Source organism: Oncorhynchus keta, chromosome 13 (assembly GCF_023373465.1).
Source record: "Oncorhynchus keta strain PuntledgeMale-10-30-2019 chromosome 13, Oket_V2, whole genome shotgun sequence".
NCBI lineage: Eukaryota > Metazoa > Chordata > Actinopteri > Salmoniformes > Salmonidae > Oncorhynchus > Oncorhynchus keta.
In genome coordinates, this window is record NC_068433.1 from 19,444,268 (window position 1) to 19,462,299 (window position 18,032).

Consider the following 18,032-nt stretch of genomic DNA (forward strand, 5'->3'; position numbering starts at 1 on the left):
TGGTTTGAGACTTCTACGACAATACAACGTCAAGTTACAGGCATTACCTAAGTTTAAAAGACCGTCGCCCAAACACTTTCAAATACAGTACTTGAGCAGTGCTTGTTTGCTTGCTCCGAGCTAAATCCAGAGCACCTCAAGTATTTGAAATTATTTGACATATGTATTTGATGCAGGTTTGAAGGTTGCATAGAGACACTAACCTTGTCACTATTGCGCCGTGCCACTCTCTCCTCGTTGGTGTCCGTGGTTGAGGACTGTTATGTACAAGAGGGACGGAGACATGAAAAATACACCATTAGGCATTGTCATCAAATTACATATCAGCAAAGGTTGAACTTACAACAGTGAGACATCATACTGTATTTAAATTGGTGAGGCTTGCATGGTAAATGTCTAAAATGTATAGAATGTACATTCAGTAAAGTAAAATAATCCATATACACTACCGGTCAATGTTTAAGAAAACCTACTCATTCAAGGGTTTTTCTTTCTTTTTTCTATTTTCTACGATGTAGAATAATAGTGAAGTCATTAAAACTATGAAATAACACATATGGAATCATGTAGTAACCAAAACAAGTATTAAATATGAAATATATTTTGATTTGTTTTAGATTCTTCAAATAGCCACCCTTTGCCTTGGTGACAGCTTTGCACACGCTTGGCATTCTCTTAACCAGCTTCATGAGGTAGTCACCTGGAATGCATTTCAATTAAAAGGTGTGCCTTCTTAAAAGTTCAGTTGTGGAATTTCTTTCCTTCTTAATGCGTTTGAGCCATTCAGCTGTGTTGTGACAAGGGTAGGAGTGGTATACAGAAGATAGCCCTATTTGGTAAAAGACCAAGTCCATATCATAGCAAGATCAGCTCAAATAAGCAAAGAGAAACGACAGTCCATCATTACTTTACGACATGAAGGTCAGTCAATACGGAAAATGTTAAGAACTTCGAATGTTTCTCCATGTGCAGTCGCAAAAACCATCAAGCGCTATGATGAAACTAGCTCTCATGAGGACCGCCACAGGAAAGGAAGACCCAGAGTTACCTCTGTGGCAGAGGATAAGTTCATTAAAGTTACCAGCCTCAGAAATTGCAGCCCAAATAAATGCTTCACAGAGTTCAAGTAACAGACACATCTCAACATCAACTGTTCAGAGGAGACTGTGTGAATCAGGCCTGCATGGTGGAATTGCTGCAAAGAAACCACTACTAAAGGAATCCAATAAGAAATAGAGACTTGCTTGGGCCAGGAAACACGAGCAATGGACATTAGACCGGTTGAAATTTGTCCTTTGGTCTGGAGTCCAAATTTGAGATTTTTGGTTCCAACAGCCGTGTCCTTGTGAGACGTGGTGTGGGTGAACGGATGATCTCTGCATGTGTATTTCCCACTGTAAAGCATGGAGGAGGAGGTGTTATGGTGTGGGGGTGCTTTGCTGGTGACACTGTCTGTGATTTATTTAGAACTCAAGGCACACATAACCAGCATTGCTAACAAATAATTCTGCAGCGATACGACTTCCCATCTGGTCTGAGCTTAATGGAACTATCATTTGTTTTTCACAGGACAATGACTCAACACACCTCCGGGCTGTGTAAGGGCTATTTTACCAAGAAGGAGAGTGATGGAGTGCTGCATCAGATGACCTGACCACAATCCCCCGGCCTCATCCAAACTGAGATGGTTTGGGATGAGTTGGACCGCAGACCGCAGAAGGAAAAGCAGCCAACAAGTGCTCAGCATATGTCGGAACTCCTTCAAGACTGTTGGAAAAGCATTCCAGGTGAAGCTGGTTGAGAGAATTCCAAGAGTGTGCAAAGCTGTCATCAAGGCAAAGGGTGGCTATTTGAAGAATCTGAAATATATATATTTTTAAGTGATGTTTAACACTTTTTTTGGTTACTACATGATTCAATATGTGTTATTTTGTAGTTTTGATATCTTTACTATTATTCTACAATGTAGAAAATATTAAAAAATTAAGAAAAACCCTTGAATGAGTAGGTGTTCTAAAACTTTTGACCGGTAGTGTATATTAAAAACATTTGTTTGAATACAACAAAAACGGTAGCCTGAGCAAAATATCAGTGTTTTTTTTTTCATGAGTTGTGATTGTATAAGCTTGGCTACACTAGAGTATTGATTACCCTTTGTCAGAGTAGTTATTGTACACGTTACACATAGGGAAAACTCAAATGATGCGTCCAGTGAGGTAGGCAGGCCGGTGATCGATATTCCACCCAAGCCTGACCACCTCTCAACCAGGAGCTGACTTAATATATTCTGCCTGCCAGCCAGAAACCACAACAGCAACATGGCAGTGAACCTTGTGGTTTGGGGTACTGAACATATTGGCTATTATGTTCTTTTAGCTTTTCCTGTTCCTTAATTCTTTCTCAGTTCACAAAACTTTATGAGCTGGTATCCCAGGCAGGCACAATCTATTCCTGGACTCAAAAGCACTTTCAATGGTGATTTTCCACTGAGCATGCTTTTGAGTTCATTAGTAGAATTAATCTGGGTCTGGGAAACTGGGACAAAAATAAACTATTTTACACTGAGAGAGTATATTATACACTGTATGATTGACCACCCAAAAGCAGACCTTGAGCAGCAAAAGGAGGAAAAAGCAATCAGTCTAAATGAAGTAAGATTGGGCACTGACAACATTTTTATCAAAGGCTCTCATGGAAAGAAGGGAATTTGGAGGCTCAAAAGTTGAAACACCAAGAAAATGTAGGCTCAATAGTAAAAACACCTCTGTAGTTCTTCAAATGATTCCAAAAATAAGTGACTGGTAATAAATGTCCTCGAGGAGACCAGTTTTTGAAAGAAAATCAAAGTTGAGCTCTTTCTTAGAAGCCAAACAACAAATGTTTCCGAGAATCCTCAAGGGTGATTTTGGATTATTCACTAGTGACAGAGAAGTGTAGAAGGCTATAAAGGGGAAACTGCTAGGAAGCATCATTACGATCTGTAGGTGGGCCCCAACGGCACCATTTAAAAGGGCAAGAGCAATACAGACCTGACCATAGCAGTTAACCTTTGCAGCATATAACATTTACCCTGGATGCAACCCGATTCCAATTTTTTATTGGGTATCTTTTTTTTTGCACACACATACATACAGTAGTCTATAAGCAAGTCTGTGAAAACTTCTGAATGGAGAGATAAAGCAACATAGACTCCACTGATGTGCAAAGCAAAAGAGGAAGAAAGATAAAAAGAAACCCGAGCGAGAGGGAGAGAGAGAAGGTGAGAGAGAGAAGGTGAGAGAGAGAGGGAGAGAATGAGAGAGAGGGTGAGAGAGAGAAGGTGAGGGAGAGAGTGAGAGAGATTACCTGGCACATGTGATGAGGCAAGCGTTTTAAAGCGGTGCTGTACTCTATGACTGGTGATGAAGTGGGGCTATAGCGGGACTTGGGCTGAGGAAGAGGTGCATGCTGGACTGGTTAGTGGAAGGTTGCGGAAAAGGTCTGTAAAGCTTTAACCATGCATGCAAATTGATGATTGTGAGTTGTATGTCAATATTACACAATATACACAATTTATTAGGTACACCACCCCATTCACAAAAATGGTTTGCTCCTACAGACAGTGAGTCACATGGCCATGGCTAGATATATAAAGCAGGCAGACAGGCATTCAGTTACTGTTTGATTGAATTTTTTAATTGGCAAAACGAGTGACCTAAGTGACTTTGAGCGTGGTATGATCGTAGGTGGCAGGCGCGCCAGTTCGAGTATCTCAGAAACGTCCGGCCTCCTGGGTTTTTCACGCACGACAGTGTCTCGGGTTTACAGAGAAAAACAGGCAAATAACAGTGCAGTACAATAGTGCTGCGCAGAACGGCATCTTGGAATGCACAACTCATCTTTCCTTATCACGGATGGGCTATTACAGCAGACAAACAACACCGGGTTCCACTCCTATCAGCTAAAAATAAGAAGTGGCTCCAGTGGGCATACGATCAAACACTGGACAATTGAGGAGTGCAAAAACATTGCCTGCTCCAATGAATCCCAGTTCCTGTTGTGTCATGCTGATGTCAAAGTCAGGATTTGGAGTAAGCAGCATGATTCCATGGCCCCAACAGTACAGGCTGGTGGCGGTGGTGTGATGGTGTGGGGAAGGTTTTCCTGGCACATGTTAGGTCTCTAGATACTAATTGAGCAACATTTGAACACTACACCATGTAGAATCCATGCCCCGAATAATTCCGGCTGTTCTGGAGGCAAAGATGGGTCCAACCCGGTACTAATAATCTGGCCACTGAGTGTACGTCGGCGATTGCAAACCTTGTAGCAATTCCAGTAGGATATTAGTTAATCATGCTAATGGTACTTTCAAACCAATCAAGATTATGCAGCAAAAATACAGTCAGTGTAATGTTTTGTCATTTTAAGTTTCTTTTGAACTTTTAATTAAATGGTCCTGACAAGGAATTTTTCAATTAATTGAATATAAGCAAAAGCCTTTCTCCCACTTGAAATCCGTCCTCTCACAAAGCGCACTCTCAAGGTGTGAAAGCGCCCTAATAGCCAGTCATGCTTTTGAAGCCATGTCACATATACAGATACTGTAGCTACTGTAGTCTTTGTTGGATACAGGATGGTTAAGTAGCTTTTAGAATGGGATAATTAATGGTGAGAGAATAGGAAATCTCCATCAACAAAACAAAGGAGATGATTGTGGACTTCAGTAAACAGCAGAGGGAGCACCCTGCTATCCACATCGAAGGGACAGCAGTTGAAAAGGTAGAAAGTTTTAAGTTCCTAGGCATACACATCACATACAAACTGAAATGGTCCACCCACGCAGACAGTGTGGTGAAGAAGGCGCAACGTCGCCTCTTCAACCTCAGGAGGCTGAAGAAATTTGGCATCACCCAAACCCCTGACAAAATTTTACAAATGCACAATCGAGAGCATCCTGTCGGGCTTTATCACAGAGGGTGGTGCATCCTGTCGGGCTCAACCGCAAAGCTCTCCAGAGGGTGGTGCGGTCTGCACAACGCATCACCGGGGGCAAACTACCTGCCCTCCAGGACACCTACAGCACCCGATGTCACTGGAAGCCTAAAAAGATCATCAAGGACATCAACCACCCGAGCCACTGCCTGTTCACACCGCTATCATCCAGAAGGCGAGGTCAGTACAGGTGCATCAAAGCTGGGACCAAGAGACTGAAAAACAGCTTCTATCTCAAGGCCATCAGACTGCTTAACAGCAATCACTAACTCAGAGAGGCTGCTGCCTACATTGAGACACAATCACTGGCCACTTTAATAAATGGATCACTAGTCACTATACAATGCCACTCTAAATAATGCCACTTTAATAATGTTTACATATCTTACATTACTCATATCACATGTACTGTATATACTGTACTTTATACCATCTATTGTATCTTGCCTACTGCCGCTCAGGCATCGCTCATCCATATACTTACATGTACATATTCTCATTCACCCCTTTAGATTTGTGTGTATTAGGTTGTTGTTGGGGAATTGTTAGATTACTTGTTAGATATTACTGCACTGTTGGAACTAGAAGCACAAGCATTTCGCTACACTCGCATTAACATCTGCTAACCATGTGTATGTAACAAATAAAATTTGATTTGATTTTGATTTGAAATTAAGTATTGTTGTTGAAAGACATAAACCACACAGCCAGCATGCTAACACGGGGAGCTAGGAACACTTAGCTAGCATGCTATCACAGTAAGATAACATGCTAGCATGCTAACACAGGGAGCTAAGACCACTTAACTAGAATGCTATGACAGTAAGCTAGCATCGTAACATAAGGAGCTAGGACCACTTGGCTAGAATGCTGTCACAGTAAGCTAGCATGTTAGCAGGCTAACACAAGGAGCTAGAGGGCTCACCCTGGGCCTGTGGACGATACTCTGGACCAGGAACACTACAGGGTTTCCTGCCCTGCGGATGGCCTCCACAGCCTGCTCGTGACTGGCATCACTCAGGTCCACACCGTCCACCTGACACATTCCAAAGAAACAAACAAGTAATTCATAGGTTATTACTGTGCAATTACCATTTTGCCATGTTAAAGTAAATGCATGCTAATCTCTATAGTGTGAAATCATATTGATTGGTGTACCTCAACAATCCTATCTCCAGTCTTCAGGGTACCATTGCGGCCGGCGGGGCTGTCCGCCATGATGTGTTTGATGAAGATGCCCCGCATCACCTCACCGTTGCTAAGGCGACTGCCCATCCCTCTGCCCCCCACAATGCTGATGCCAAGGGACTTGCCCGCTTCTCTTTTGAGCTCCACCCTGAGCGAGGTAACACACGTTGTAAAATATATTTTTAAAGGGTACTGTATTTTGCCACTTCTTGGGACAGGGTTGGGGTTGTTATAATTTCATATATTTGCATACAAAGTAAAAATAAGAAGTGACATTGAGTGAGGAAATGGGTTGTGTAAAAATCTCACCTATTGAATACAGATTCAGGGAAGTACAACAGTACAGAAGGTTCAACAACTGAGAATGGAAACGATTGGGGCATTGTGGCGAGTCGGTAAATTAGGTAGACTGGATATGATTCTCAGTCATTTTGATTAGGGAACTGTGTCAGTTCTGCAAATTGGCTACATTTCTATCGGTGACATTTTAAACGTTGTAGCTCATTGAGTTAGCCTCAGCTATCAATAACCCTACTCCTGGAGTGCTACAGCGTTTGCTGATTTCCTCTTCTAGATATATATGCAAGCGCTAGCTCAGTTCCAAAGCGGTATAACTAATGCTTGCTGTCCAAACACTGCTTATTACTTATTTAACCAATCAGCTTTGTTTCCATAACATTAAAGTTGGAAAGAGGGTACAACCCCCATCTTTAGTGAATAGTGAAAGCCTTCAATGGCGCTGCCCATGCTAAAACAGGCTTTGTGCCAAGGGCATGTTGTTTGTTCAACTCTATGTTCTGGTCCAAGCCAAAGTCCAACTTCCTACTCACTTCATAGGCTGGTTCCAGTTACTGAAGGTGGCGGTCTGTAACTCACTCTCCTCTCCCTCTCCATCCTCCCGCTCAGGAAGTTCTGGGATTCCTCTTCTGCAAAGAGATAAACAATTGTAAACCTGGTGGTTTGTTCATCGACTTGTTTTGTCTGGAGTTAAACCAAATAATGTCGTGAAAAGCCGGTCTATGCTGGAAAACAAAAGCATATACTTTTACTTAAGGCATCGTTATGAAAACACTTTCGATAAATGCATGGCTTCTATAAAGTTTTATAAAGTTTGAGCTTACATTGGTGCCAGAGGTGCATCAGAGCAGATGTCATCTTTAGGCTGCTCCAGGCTAGTCTTATACTCCTCCAGATACTCCACAGGGACATAGGTAATGCTGAGAACACACACACCAATGAGCATCAGCACTCCTCCGAACAACAACCTGACCAAAATTTGTCATCATCACTGCGAATACCCCCAAAATATATAACCTGCCCATAAACATATGACACGGGAGTTCAACCTTGTGTGCAAGCATGTCAGAATTCATCATTAGGGATGATATGATCGTTTAACAAAGCATTAAAGTGGAAGTGCCTGCATTCATATGCAACCCGATATGTCAGAATGAGCCTTTTTACAAAACAGCCTTTTATTTATTCAGCAATTTACATTGTTCTCCTCCCCGTCCAATTTACCTCTGAGGCCCAAGATTGCAGGAGGGGAAGGAATGAGCTCTGTAAATTTCTCCGGCAATGATTTCTGCCTATCATGAGCCCAAGGTGAGCCGCCAATGAATAATGTAGTGAGCCGTCAATGAATAATGTAGTGAGCCGTCAATGGATTAAGTGTGGGAATTATTTCCAAAATAATGTCATTGAGTTTTGAAGGGAACATCAATTGGAACAGCAAATCTTAATTTACTGGAACAGTAGAGAACGTTCAAAATATTAAGAATTGAAGGAAAGGGAGTAGAAAAGCGCATAAGTCCGCTTTGGTAAGCCCAGTTTCAAGCAATGAATCATCCGTAGTTGATTCTAAAGCACACACACACACACACACACACACACACACACACACACACACACACACATTTGAGTGAAGATGACAGATCTAACAATGATGGAATGACTCATACTTCAACATTAGGACATGCAGACACGGAGGTACTTGAATCCCTGTTCATTCAAACAGCAATTCAAATGCCTCCAAAAACAGATGAAGGAAGAAATAAGTGAATTAGTGTGTGATGGCGTGGATACAGCAGACGAAAAAGTGCAAAAATCAATCGTTATCACCCCACACAAATGGACCTGCATGCCCAGTAGTCAACGAGAGGCATGTCAATGAAGTGTTAAGGATGAAGTGTTAAAAACCCATGGTTAGTGGTGCAGTCCAGTGAGAGACTTTTCCAGATACATTGACTGTGTGTTGGGACTGCGGTCAATGTGCTGTATGTAGCCTATACGATTATCTAATCTAGTGAACTGTAATCTCCACAGATGTCCACATTATTTGATTATTAATGAGTAAGAGGTAACAGTGCATTTAGCGAAGAAATCTGTTCTAAAAAATGAACAGTTCAGATTAAGGTTTGTGTATGGTTGATTTAAACTTTGGTGGATTTACAGTATGGTTGATTTACAGTATGGTTGATTTAAACTATGGTTGATATACAGCATGGTTGACTTACATTATGGTTGATATACACTATGGTTAATTTAATCTATGGTTGATATACAATATGGTTGATTTAAAGTATGGTTGATTTACAGTATGGTTGATTTACAGTATGGTTGATTTAAGCTAGGGTTGATATACAGTATGGTTGATTTAAGCTAGGGTTGATATACAGTATGGTTGATATACAGTATGGTTGATTTAAGCTAGGGTTGATATACAGTATGGTTGATTTAAGCTAGGGTTGATATACAGTATGGTTGATTTAAGCTAGGGTTGATATACAGTATGGTTGATTTAAGCTAGGGTTGATATACAGTATGGTTGATTTAAGCTAGGGTTGATATACAGTATGGTTGATATACAGTATGGTTGATTTAAGCTAGGGTTGATATACAGTATGGTTGATATACAGCATGGTTGACTTACATTATGGTTGATATACACTATGGTTGATTTAAACTATGGTTGATATACAGTATGATTGATTTAATCTATGGTTGATATACACTATGGTTGATTTAATCTATGGTTGATATACAGTATGGTTGATTTAAACTATGGTTGATTTACACTATGGTTGATATACAGTATGGTTGATATACAGTATGGTTGATATACAGTATGGTTGATTTACACTATGGTTGATATACACTATGGTTGATTTACAGTATGGTTGGTTTACAGTATGGTTGATATACACTATGGTTGATTTACAGTATGGTTGATTTAAACTATGGTTGATTTAAACTATTTAAACTATGGTTGATTTACACTATGGTTGATATACAGTATGGTTGATTTATACAGTATGGTTGATTTAAACTAGAGTTGATTTAAACTATGGTTGATTTACACTATGGTTGATATACACTATGGTTGATTTACACTATGATTTACATTATGGTTGATATACAGTAGGGTTGATTTAGAGTATGGTTGATTTACACTATGGTTGATATACACTATGGTTGATTTACAGTATGGTTGGTTTACAGTATGGTTGATATACACTATGGTTGATTTACAGTATGGTTGATTTACATTATGGTTGATATAGAGTATGGTTGATTTACAGTATGGTTGGTTTACAGTATGGTTGATATACACTATGGTTGATTTACAGTATTATTGATATACATATGGTTGATTTACACTATGGTTGATATACAGTATGGTTGATTTACAGTATGTTTGACTTTCAGCATGTGTTGTAATGTCTAGATCTGGATCAAACTCCCTTCCACGGACAGGTGATGAGACTCGGGTGCAGAAGTGAGAAAATGTGGACAGAGAGGAAACAAAGTGGTAGATTTTGGTTGCAGACCCGTCGGCGTGGGAGTTAGCGGTACTCACACATAAAAAGGGCACAGATCTTCCTCTGGGGCACAAGCAGATCTAGAAGGTGAAGAGGAAGTTATGCACCGTGGCTAACATACTGGAATGTACTGACATGTTTAGCGTTAATCAAGCAAGACTTGAGATACCGAAAATGATGGTGCCCCAGACTTAATGTAGCATCCATTGAATGCATGGAGAGAAATACAATTTAGGAATGTAAAAGGCCTTAGTGAGTTGTTCAAATTTCCCCATTGAGCGTCTTGTGCTTGGAGTCCAACCGCTGTAGGAAGCTTTTCCATATGACTGGAAGTCCTACCTTCATGTAGCCTACAGTATTCAATTGGTGGTGTTCATCAGAAATGTATGTACGGTAGCCTATATGCTATCATGCTTTGGATGGCACACCTTTTAAGGGATATTAAGGTGCTCTCTAGGACTCACAACACTGGATGACAATGACATTTCCCACTATCGACCTGGCTAAAAGAAAACTGTGAGCTCCTTAACACAATTTCTACTACATTATAATGTTTACTGCATGGTTCATAAACAGGTGTTGTGAATATGTATTTGTTTATTTATTATGTTTGCTTATTTATTTGGATCCCACATCAGCTTTTGCAGAAGCAGCAGCTACTCTTCCTGTGGTCCACAAAAAACCCAAAGCCCAAGTAACAAAACACTGGCACACTGACAGAAAAGTCACACCAGTTTGTGAGGTATGTGTATTAGGCATCAGTTCAATTAAATGTGTGTTTGGATGGTTTGGGAAAACAGTTAGCTTTTGTATGGGAGATGTAAAAGGAGAAATAAAACTGTTTCTACGAGAGATGCAGAACAAATAGCCTTAAAGGGATCATTGGGAGCAATTTACCCAAATGCCATACACTACAAAGCTTCACTTGATCATAATTGTACACATAAGCTATAGAGAAGCGAGCAAATCGTTCAGAAAACAAAAAAATAAAAGGACCATATTTGATCAAGATGCGTTTATGTAGTGTGATGTCAGGTGACATTTATCTGACTCTATAGTGGTGTGTCTATGTACAGCACCAGTCAAAAGTTTGGACACACCTAGTCATTCAAGGGTTTTTCTTGATTTTTAATATTTTCTACATTGTAGAATACATTTCTACATCAAAACTATGAAATAACACATATGGAATCATATAGTAATCAATGTAGCCACCCTTTGCCTTGATGACAGCTTTCCACACTCTTGGCATTCTCTCAACCAGCTTCATGAGGTAGTCACCTGGAATGCATTTCAACTAACAGGTGTGCATTGTTAAAAGTTATTTTGTGGAATTTCTTTCCTTCTTAATGCGCTTGAGCCAATCAGTTGTGTTGTGACAAGGTAGGGGTGGTGTACAGAAGATAGCTATATTTTGAAAAAAATAACAAGTTCATATTATGGCAAGAACAGTTGAAATAAGCTAATAGAAACGACAGTCCATCATTACTTTAAGACATGAAGGTCAGTCAATTCGTAAAATTTCAAGAACTTTTCAAGTTTCTTCAAGTGCAGTCGTAAAAACCATCAAGCGGTATGAAACTGAATTATGAAACTGGCTCTCATAAGGATCGCCACAGGAAAGGAATACCCAGAGTTGCATCTGCTGCAGAGGATAAGTTCATTAGAGTTAACCGCACCTCAGATTGCAGCCCAAATAAATGCTTCACAGAGTAACAGACCCATCTCAAAATCAACTGTTCAGAGGAAACTGCTTGAATCAGGCCTTCATGGGGGAATTGCTGCAAAGAAACCACTACTAAAGGACACCAATAAGAAGAAGAGACTGCTTGGGCCAAGAAATACGAGCAATAGACATTAAACCAGAGGAAATCTGTCCTTTCGTCTGATGAGTCCAAATATGAGATTTTTGATTCCAACCGCTGTGTCTTTGTGAGAGGCAGTGTAGGTGAACGGATGATCTCCGCATTTAAGGTTCCCACCGTGAAGCATGGAGGAGGAGGTGTGATGGTGCTTTGCTAGCGACACTGTCAGTGATTAATTTTGAATTCAAGGCAAACTTAACCAGCATGGCTACCACAGCATTCTGCAGTGATACGCCATCCCATCTGTTTTGCACTTAGTGGTACTATCATTTGTTTTCAACAGGACAATGACCCAAAATACACCACCAGGCTGTGTAAGTGCTATTTGACCAAAGACAGTGATGGAGTGCTGCATCAGATGACCTTGCCTCCACAATCACCGGACCTCAACCCAATTTAGTTGGACTGCAGAGTGAAGGAAAAGCAGTCAAACAAGTGCTCAGCATATGTGGGAACTCCTTCAAGACTGTTGGAAAAGCATTTCTCATGAAGCTGGTTGAGAGAATACCAAGAGTGTGCAGAGCTGTCATCAAGGCAAAGGGTGGCTACTTTAAAGAACCTAAAATATACATTATATTTTGATTGGTTTAACACTTTTTTGGTTACTATATGATTCCATATGTGTTATTTCATAGTTTTGATGTCTTCATTATTATTCTACAATGTAGAAAATAGTACAAATAAAGAAAATCCCTTGAATGAGTAGGTGTGTCCAAACTTTTGACTGGTACAATATGTTTGTAGAGAGGAGAAAGTTTAGGGTTTTGGTCTCCACAATATTATCCTCTGACTTTTCATTGTAACAGAAAAGGAGTGTGTATCAATGTGTAGGGATTCTAGGGAGAATATATTTGCGGTGAAATCTGCACTCTTTGTGTTGGAAGTAGGTGGATATTTTCCATGGACAAGGTTTCCATGGACAAGGTATAAAAACACTGAACATGTTGCCCTAGCCCAGGTCCTTACCCCAAGTCTGGCCCGATGAGGGAGTGTCTCCGGAGCATGGCACGGGCCTGGGTGTTAGTCAGGTTGGCCATGGACTCGCCGTTGATGACTAGGATTAGGTCCCCCACTCCCAGACGGCCGTCTCGGTTGATGGAACCTCCGTGGATGATGCTGCGGATGTACATCCCCAAGGCATCCTTGATTGTGCTCACTGTCATTCCTGTAAGGATGACAGTGACAAAATGCACAACATTCCCAAATACCTGGAACCTACAGTATAGGAAAAACGCTTACCCACAATTATGTGTCAAATGTGTTCAAGCCTGATTCATAGCTGAGGCCCCTATGCTCCACTTGGAGCTAAACGCAATAAGCCAAGTAAGTTACTTTCCTTTCTTTTTTTTTACATGAAATACAAATACTCCAAATGAACTGAAATACAACACATTTAATAAGTAATATCTGACAACCCTGACAGATATAAAGCACATAAAAGCATTATCAGATATTTTGCTAATTTAAATACAATTATGGTATGTAAGGACGAAAGACTGATAAAGTGAAGGCTGTTCTCTATACAACAATTACTCATCAGTATACAACATATTGCCAAAGAAATAATACAAACCGAGACTGGAGTTGCCCTTGACAACAGTGATTGTCCTTTCAAAATGACTCCCAGTGATTATAACCTCATCCCCTTCCTCTTTGGACTGCTTTACAGATGGCTCATCCCCCTTGAGAATAACGATTCAATAAAAAGTTTTCATGAAAAAAATCGAACATATTTCTGTGGAGGAAGTTTAAGTACAGCATTTAAAAATGAATAATATTGACAGAATGAAATTGAGGTCATCTAAATTACCAGGGAGGTTAGGTGGAAACGATTAGTGAGGGCCAAGGAATCAAACATACAAAGTAAGGACGGGATTCATCTTTAAATATTTTCTGTGATGCCGTTACCTTAGGAATGAAAGTAAGTAATACCTAGGAATGTGATTCTAGTAAAAAGTAGAATGTTTCAAACTGGTTGGGTTATCATTATTCTCGAAAATCCAATCAATTTCACATTGGCCTGTGATCAGTCCAGTGCATTTTGACATGGGTTGAATTTAACTTGTTGCATTTCAATTTCCTGAGCAATGCCGAGGACCAATTTACTCATGCTTGTTTGATTACGAGGCACACTCAATGACATTCGATGGCAAAACAAAAGATGGCTCGGCTCTTCAGATCAAGGCTTGTTTACCTTCATTAAGCCTTCCATCTCCCCTATGTCCTCAACGGCCATGGTGGACTCCACCTGAAAATGGAGAGACTGCACCGGCTCCCCCAAATCATTCAAACCAGGCTCAGGGTTAGTGTACGGACTGTATGAATTTAGATCCGATGGCTCCATTTGGGTTAAGTGATGCGCCAGGTACTGATCGGAGCTAGTTAGTGCGTTGTCGTCAACCGTTAGGGCGTGACCTCCAATACTCCTTGGCAGGGGGAAAACGATGGGCTTCTCCTCCGGGGAGAAGGGTTCAGTGTCGTCCGCAAGGCCGAACAACGTCACCAAGGGATGCTCAGTCAACAAGTCCAGGCGAGCACTCCGCTATGTAGAAGAAGAAAAAAAATGACGAGTTGAAATGGAGGTTACACCTCGTTAGTTTCTACCTCGATCGCCGTTCTGCACTCCTCCTAATGAGCCATTGAAAAGCCATCAGCAGCTGACGGGGAATAGCGATAATTACAGTACAGATGATCGTGCGCGATGCACCAAATATCTCTCTGTATTATCTCCCTAGATATAATTCATGAGACCCGAACTGTATGGAAATGAATCTCTTCAGGGATTCCTTAACTTCTTTGGGATAGGGGGCAGCATTTTCACTTTTGGATGAATAGCGTGCCCAGAGTAAACTGCCTCCTACTCAGTCCCAGATGCTAATATATGCATATAAGTATTGGATAGAAAACACTCTGAAGTTTCTAAAACTGTTTGAATGATGTCTGTGAGTATAACAGAACCAATATGGCAGGCAAAAACCTGAGAAAGAATCCAAACAGGAAGTGGGAAATCTGAGGTTTGTAGTTTTTGAATTTAGCCCCTATCGAATACACAGTGGGATATGGGTAATTTTGCACTTCCTAAGGCTTCCACTAGATGTCAACCGTCTTTAGAATGTTGTTTCAGGCTTCTACTGTGAAGGGGGGCCAGATGAGAGCTGTTTGACTAAGGGGTCTGGCAGCAGCCTGGTTCTCAGTCATGCTCAATTCACATGAGAGGTAGCTCTAGTTCCATTGCTTTTCTACAGACAATGAAATTCTCCAGTTGGAACATTATTGAAAATGTATGATAAAAACATCCTAAAGATTGATTATATTCCTAGTTTGACAAGTTTCTACGACCTGTACTATAACTTTTTGAACTTTTGTTCCGACGTTCGGTTGGATCTGAACGCGCGTTTGGATTTGTTTACCAAACGCCCTAAGTAGCTATTTGGACATAATTTATGGACTTTATGGAACAAATCAAACATTTATTGTCGAACTGGGATTCCTGGGAGTGCATTATGATGAAGATCATCAAAGGTAAATTAATATTTATAATGCTATTTCTGACTAATGTTGAATGCTTTTTCCGTAAAGATTTTTTAAAATCTGACACAGTGGTTGCATTAAGGAGAAGTTTATATATATTTCCATGTTTAACAAATGTATTTGAATGATTAATGAGTATTTCTGTAAATTCACGTGGCTCTCTGCAAAATCACTGCATGTTTTGGAACTACGCATGTTTTGGAACTACTGAACATAACACGCCAATGTAAATTTAGATTTTTGGATATAAATATGAATGTTACCGAACAAAACATACATGTATTGTGTAACATGAAGATCTATGAGTGTCATCTGATGAAGATCATCAAAGGTTAGTGATTAATTCTATCTATATTTGTGCTTTTTGTGACTCCTCTCTTTGGCTGGAAAAATGGCTAGGTTTTTCTGTGACTTGGTGGTGTCCTAACATAATCGTTTGTGGAACTTTCTCTGTAAAGGATTTTTGAAATCAGACACTGTGGCTGGATTAACCAGAAAATGGTGCCTAATACATAAATTTGATTTATGAGATTTCTGTTGATTTGTATTTGGCACCCTGCAATTTCATTGGCTGTTGATGCTAGCGGAACCCCGTTCCCAAGCAGGTTAAGCATCCGAGACGGCACAATAAAACTGGGAAAAAATACATCCTTAGGAGAGGAAACTGTGGAATAACTGCAACCAGCAGAAACACTGAGAGCAGGACTGAAGCACGCAGTGGGCCATATTATTCTAATAGGGTGGTAATAGCTTGATAAGATGAAGTACAGTATCTATAGATAAATACTAATAAAAAAAACGATCAACCATTCATACATAAGGACTCTGGAGGTAGGACTCTGGGGAGTGACAATGATCTACAAGCTTATGCAAAATGTGAGACAAAAACAAGCTAAATGCATACAAAGAAGCGGCTAAAAACTACATAAACATTTTATCACTTCAATATAGCTGACAGTTTGAAGTAGTCAAACAATTATAGCACAGCACTTCTGTCAACCTCGTATGATAAAATAAGCAACTTATTTTGATTACGCAAGGAGTTTTCTTCGTGAAAAGGGCAGCAGCTTGCTTCAGTGAAATTCAAACAAATGACAGGGAACAGATACTGTTTTTGCATTGTAACAAGCTTTCTTAAAATTGCTGACTGTAATGTCTTTAAAATTGACTCAGCTAACCACAGTGCACGTTTGTTGGCCTACTTTGGGTGTGGAGGACTGCAAGGTAGTCTGGTAGTCCATATCGGCGCTGCAGGTGCTGCCGTGCAGGGCGATCATGGATGCCTGTAAGGTGTCATCCTCATTGCCAGAGAAGCGATGCTCCAATGCCCTCTCATCGGTCAGGTCTCCCTCATTGGAGTCAATCTGCACCAAAGAATGTGAATGTAGTGAATTAGATGGTGAATATATCTCTCTATGCCATGGATGAGATATCCATTCAAGGATAGCTTTGTTAGTGCCATGAGTGCTATTTCAAAAGGATATTCGAACTCCGATATTGGACATTGTTGTTCTTTCCCATTGTGTCTCAGAGAGTTTAGTCAAGTGATACTCCATAAATTGTTTGTCTTCTTTTTTTGTGGCTAAATTTTGATTAGATACTATTGAGTTTTGCATTAAATTAAATGCACTTGGTACAATATTTTAAAGGATGCATTTTAAAGTTACAATGGTTATTTTGTGTCTTTAATTTTGATTGGTCGTTTTATTCTTGTCCCTCGATTTCATTGGTTAATTTACATTTACATTTCAGACTCTTATCCAGAGCGACTGAGCGCACATTTTTTTGGTCTTTTTCGTCTTTGTACTTTTTTGTGCATACATATTTTGTACTTGTCCACAATGGCGACTAACCAATGCAGGCTCTGCCCGGAAAAGGTGATCCTCCGCTGGCTCCTCCTCATCGCTTTCTTTAACCAGCAGTGTTGAAGATAAAAAAAAACTGACTCCAGAGGATGATGACGGACTGTCCTCTTCATTGTATGGCTGTGGAGACAGGGCAGGAAATGGGAAAAATCCCCAGAAAATAATACTGAGGAAATTCCAATCATTGTCTACAGGTTTCAAATTTCTAGTCAAATATGATTGTAGTTGGGTTGTTGAAAAATATAAATGAGGTTGTTAGTAGTGAAAAGCATGTGTTTTAACGGTTTGATTTGGTTTTGTCTGTAGTTAGGAATTATGGGCTGAATCTCAGACTATATCACAAGGTAATATTTCGGTAAAAAGTTATACATGGTTATTCGATTTCCAAAGGTGTTGCCACAGCTTTGCTTTACAGGACCTTTCGATCTTGATTTTATCTAATACGATGCCCGGAGAGAGAGAGCGCGAGAGAGAGATAGATAAAGAAAAGAGGGAGAAATTGGAGAAGGTATTGGAGGATCAAACTCAATTTGGAGAAGCAATACAACAACCCCCCCCCCATACATTCCAAGAAAGCTTGATAACACCACAGAGGATTCCCAAAGACAATAACCTTGAAATCCCAGAACCAGAACTTACAGTATGTTCTCATCATAATGACAAGCCCAAGAGAGAGAAATGTAACTTTAAAGCTGAAAGGATGCGGCCAATTTTCACAGAAAACAAGACTAGAAATCCCTCAGGTGGTGAATGTGTTTGTGAACAACCCCTTTTGTTAACAGCTTCCT

The 18,032-nt window shown here is 40.2% G+C and overlaps 1 protein-coding gene across 5 annotated transcripts in view; it reads right to left on the reverse strand.

Moving 5' to 3' along the window:
- Positions 1-18,032, reverse strand: part of LOC118392709 (multiple PDZ domain protein-like) — a 69,226-nt gene that overhangs the window by 23,375 nt on the left and 27,819 nt on the right. The window contains exons 19-30 of one of the 5 annotated variants that reach the window (XM_052459515.1): positions 17,233-17,364; positions 16,582-16,743; positions 14,043-14,390; positions 13,422-13,530; positions 12,815-13,013; positions 10,022-10,063; positions 7,284-7,379; positions 6,993-7,088; positions 6,133-6,310; positions 5,900-6,010; positions 3,346-3,429; positions 204-257 (exon numbers count right to left, since the gene is read on the reverse strand). In XM_052459515.1, coding sequence (XP_052315475.1) covers positions 204-257; positions 3,346-3,429; positions 5,900-6,010; positions 6,133-6,310; positions 6,993-7,088; positions 7,284-7,379; positions 10,022-10,063; positions 12,815-13,013; positions 13,422-13,530; positions 14,043-14,390; positions 16,582-16,743; positions 17,233-17,364 — 1,611 coding nt within the window. The remainder of the gene's footprint in view (positions 1-203; positions 258-3,345; positions 3,430-5,899; positions 6,011-6,132; positions 6,311-6,992; positions 7,089-7,283; positions 7,380-10,021; positions 10,064-12,814; positions 13,014-13,421; positions 13,531-14,042; positions 14,391-16,581; positions 16,744-17,232; positions 17,365-18,032) is intronic. The other 4 variants (XM_052459518.1, XM_052459516.1, XM_052459517.1 and 1 more) reach the window with 4 other exon arrangements.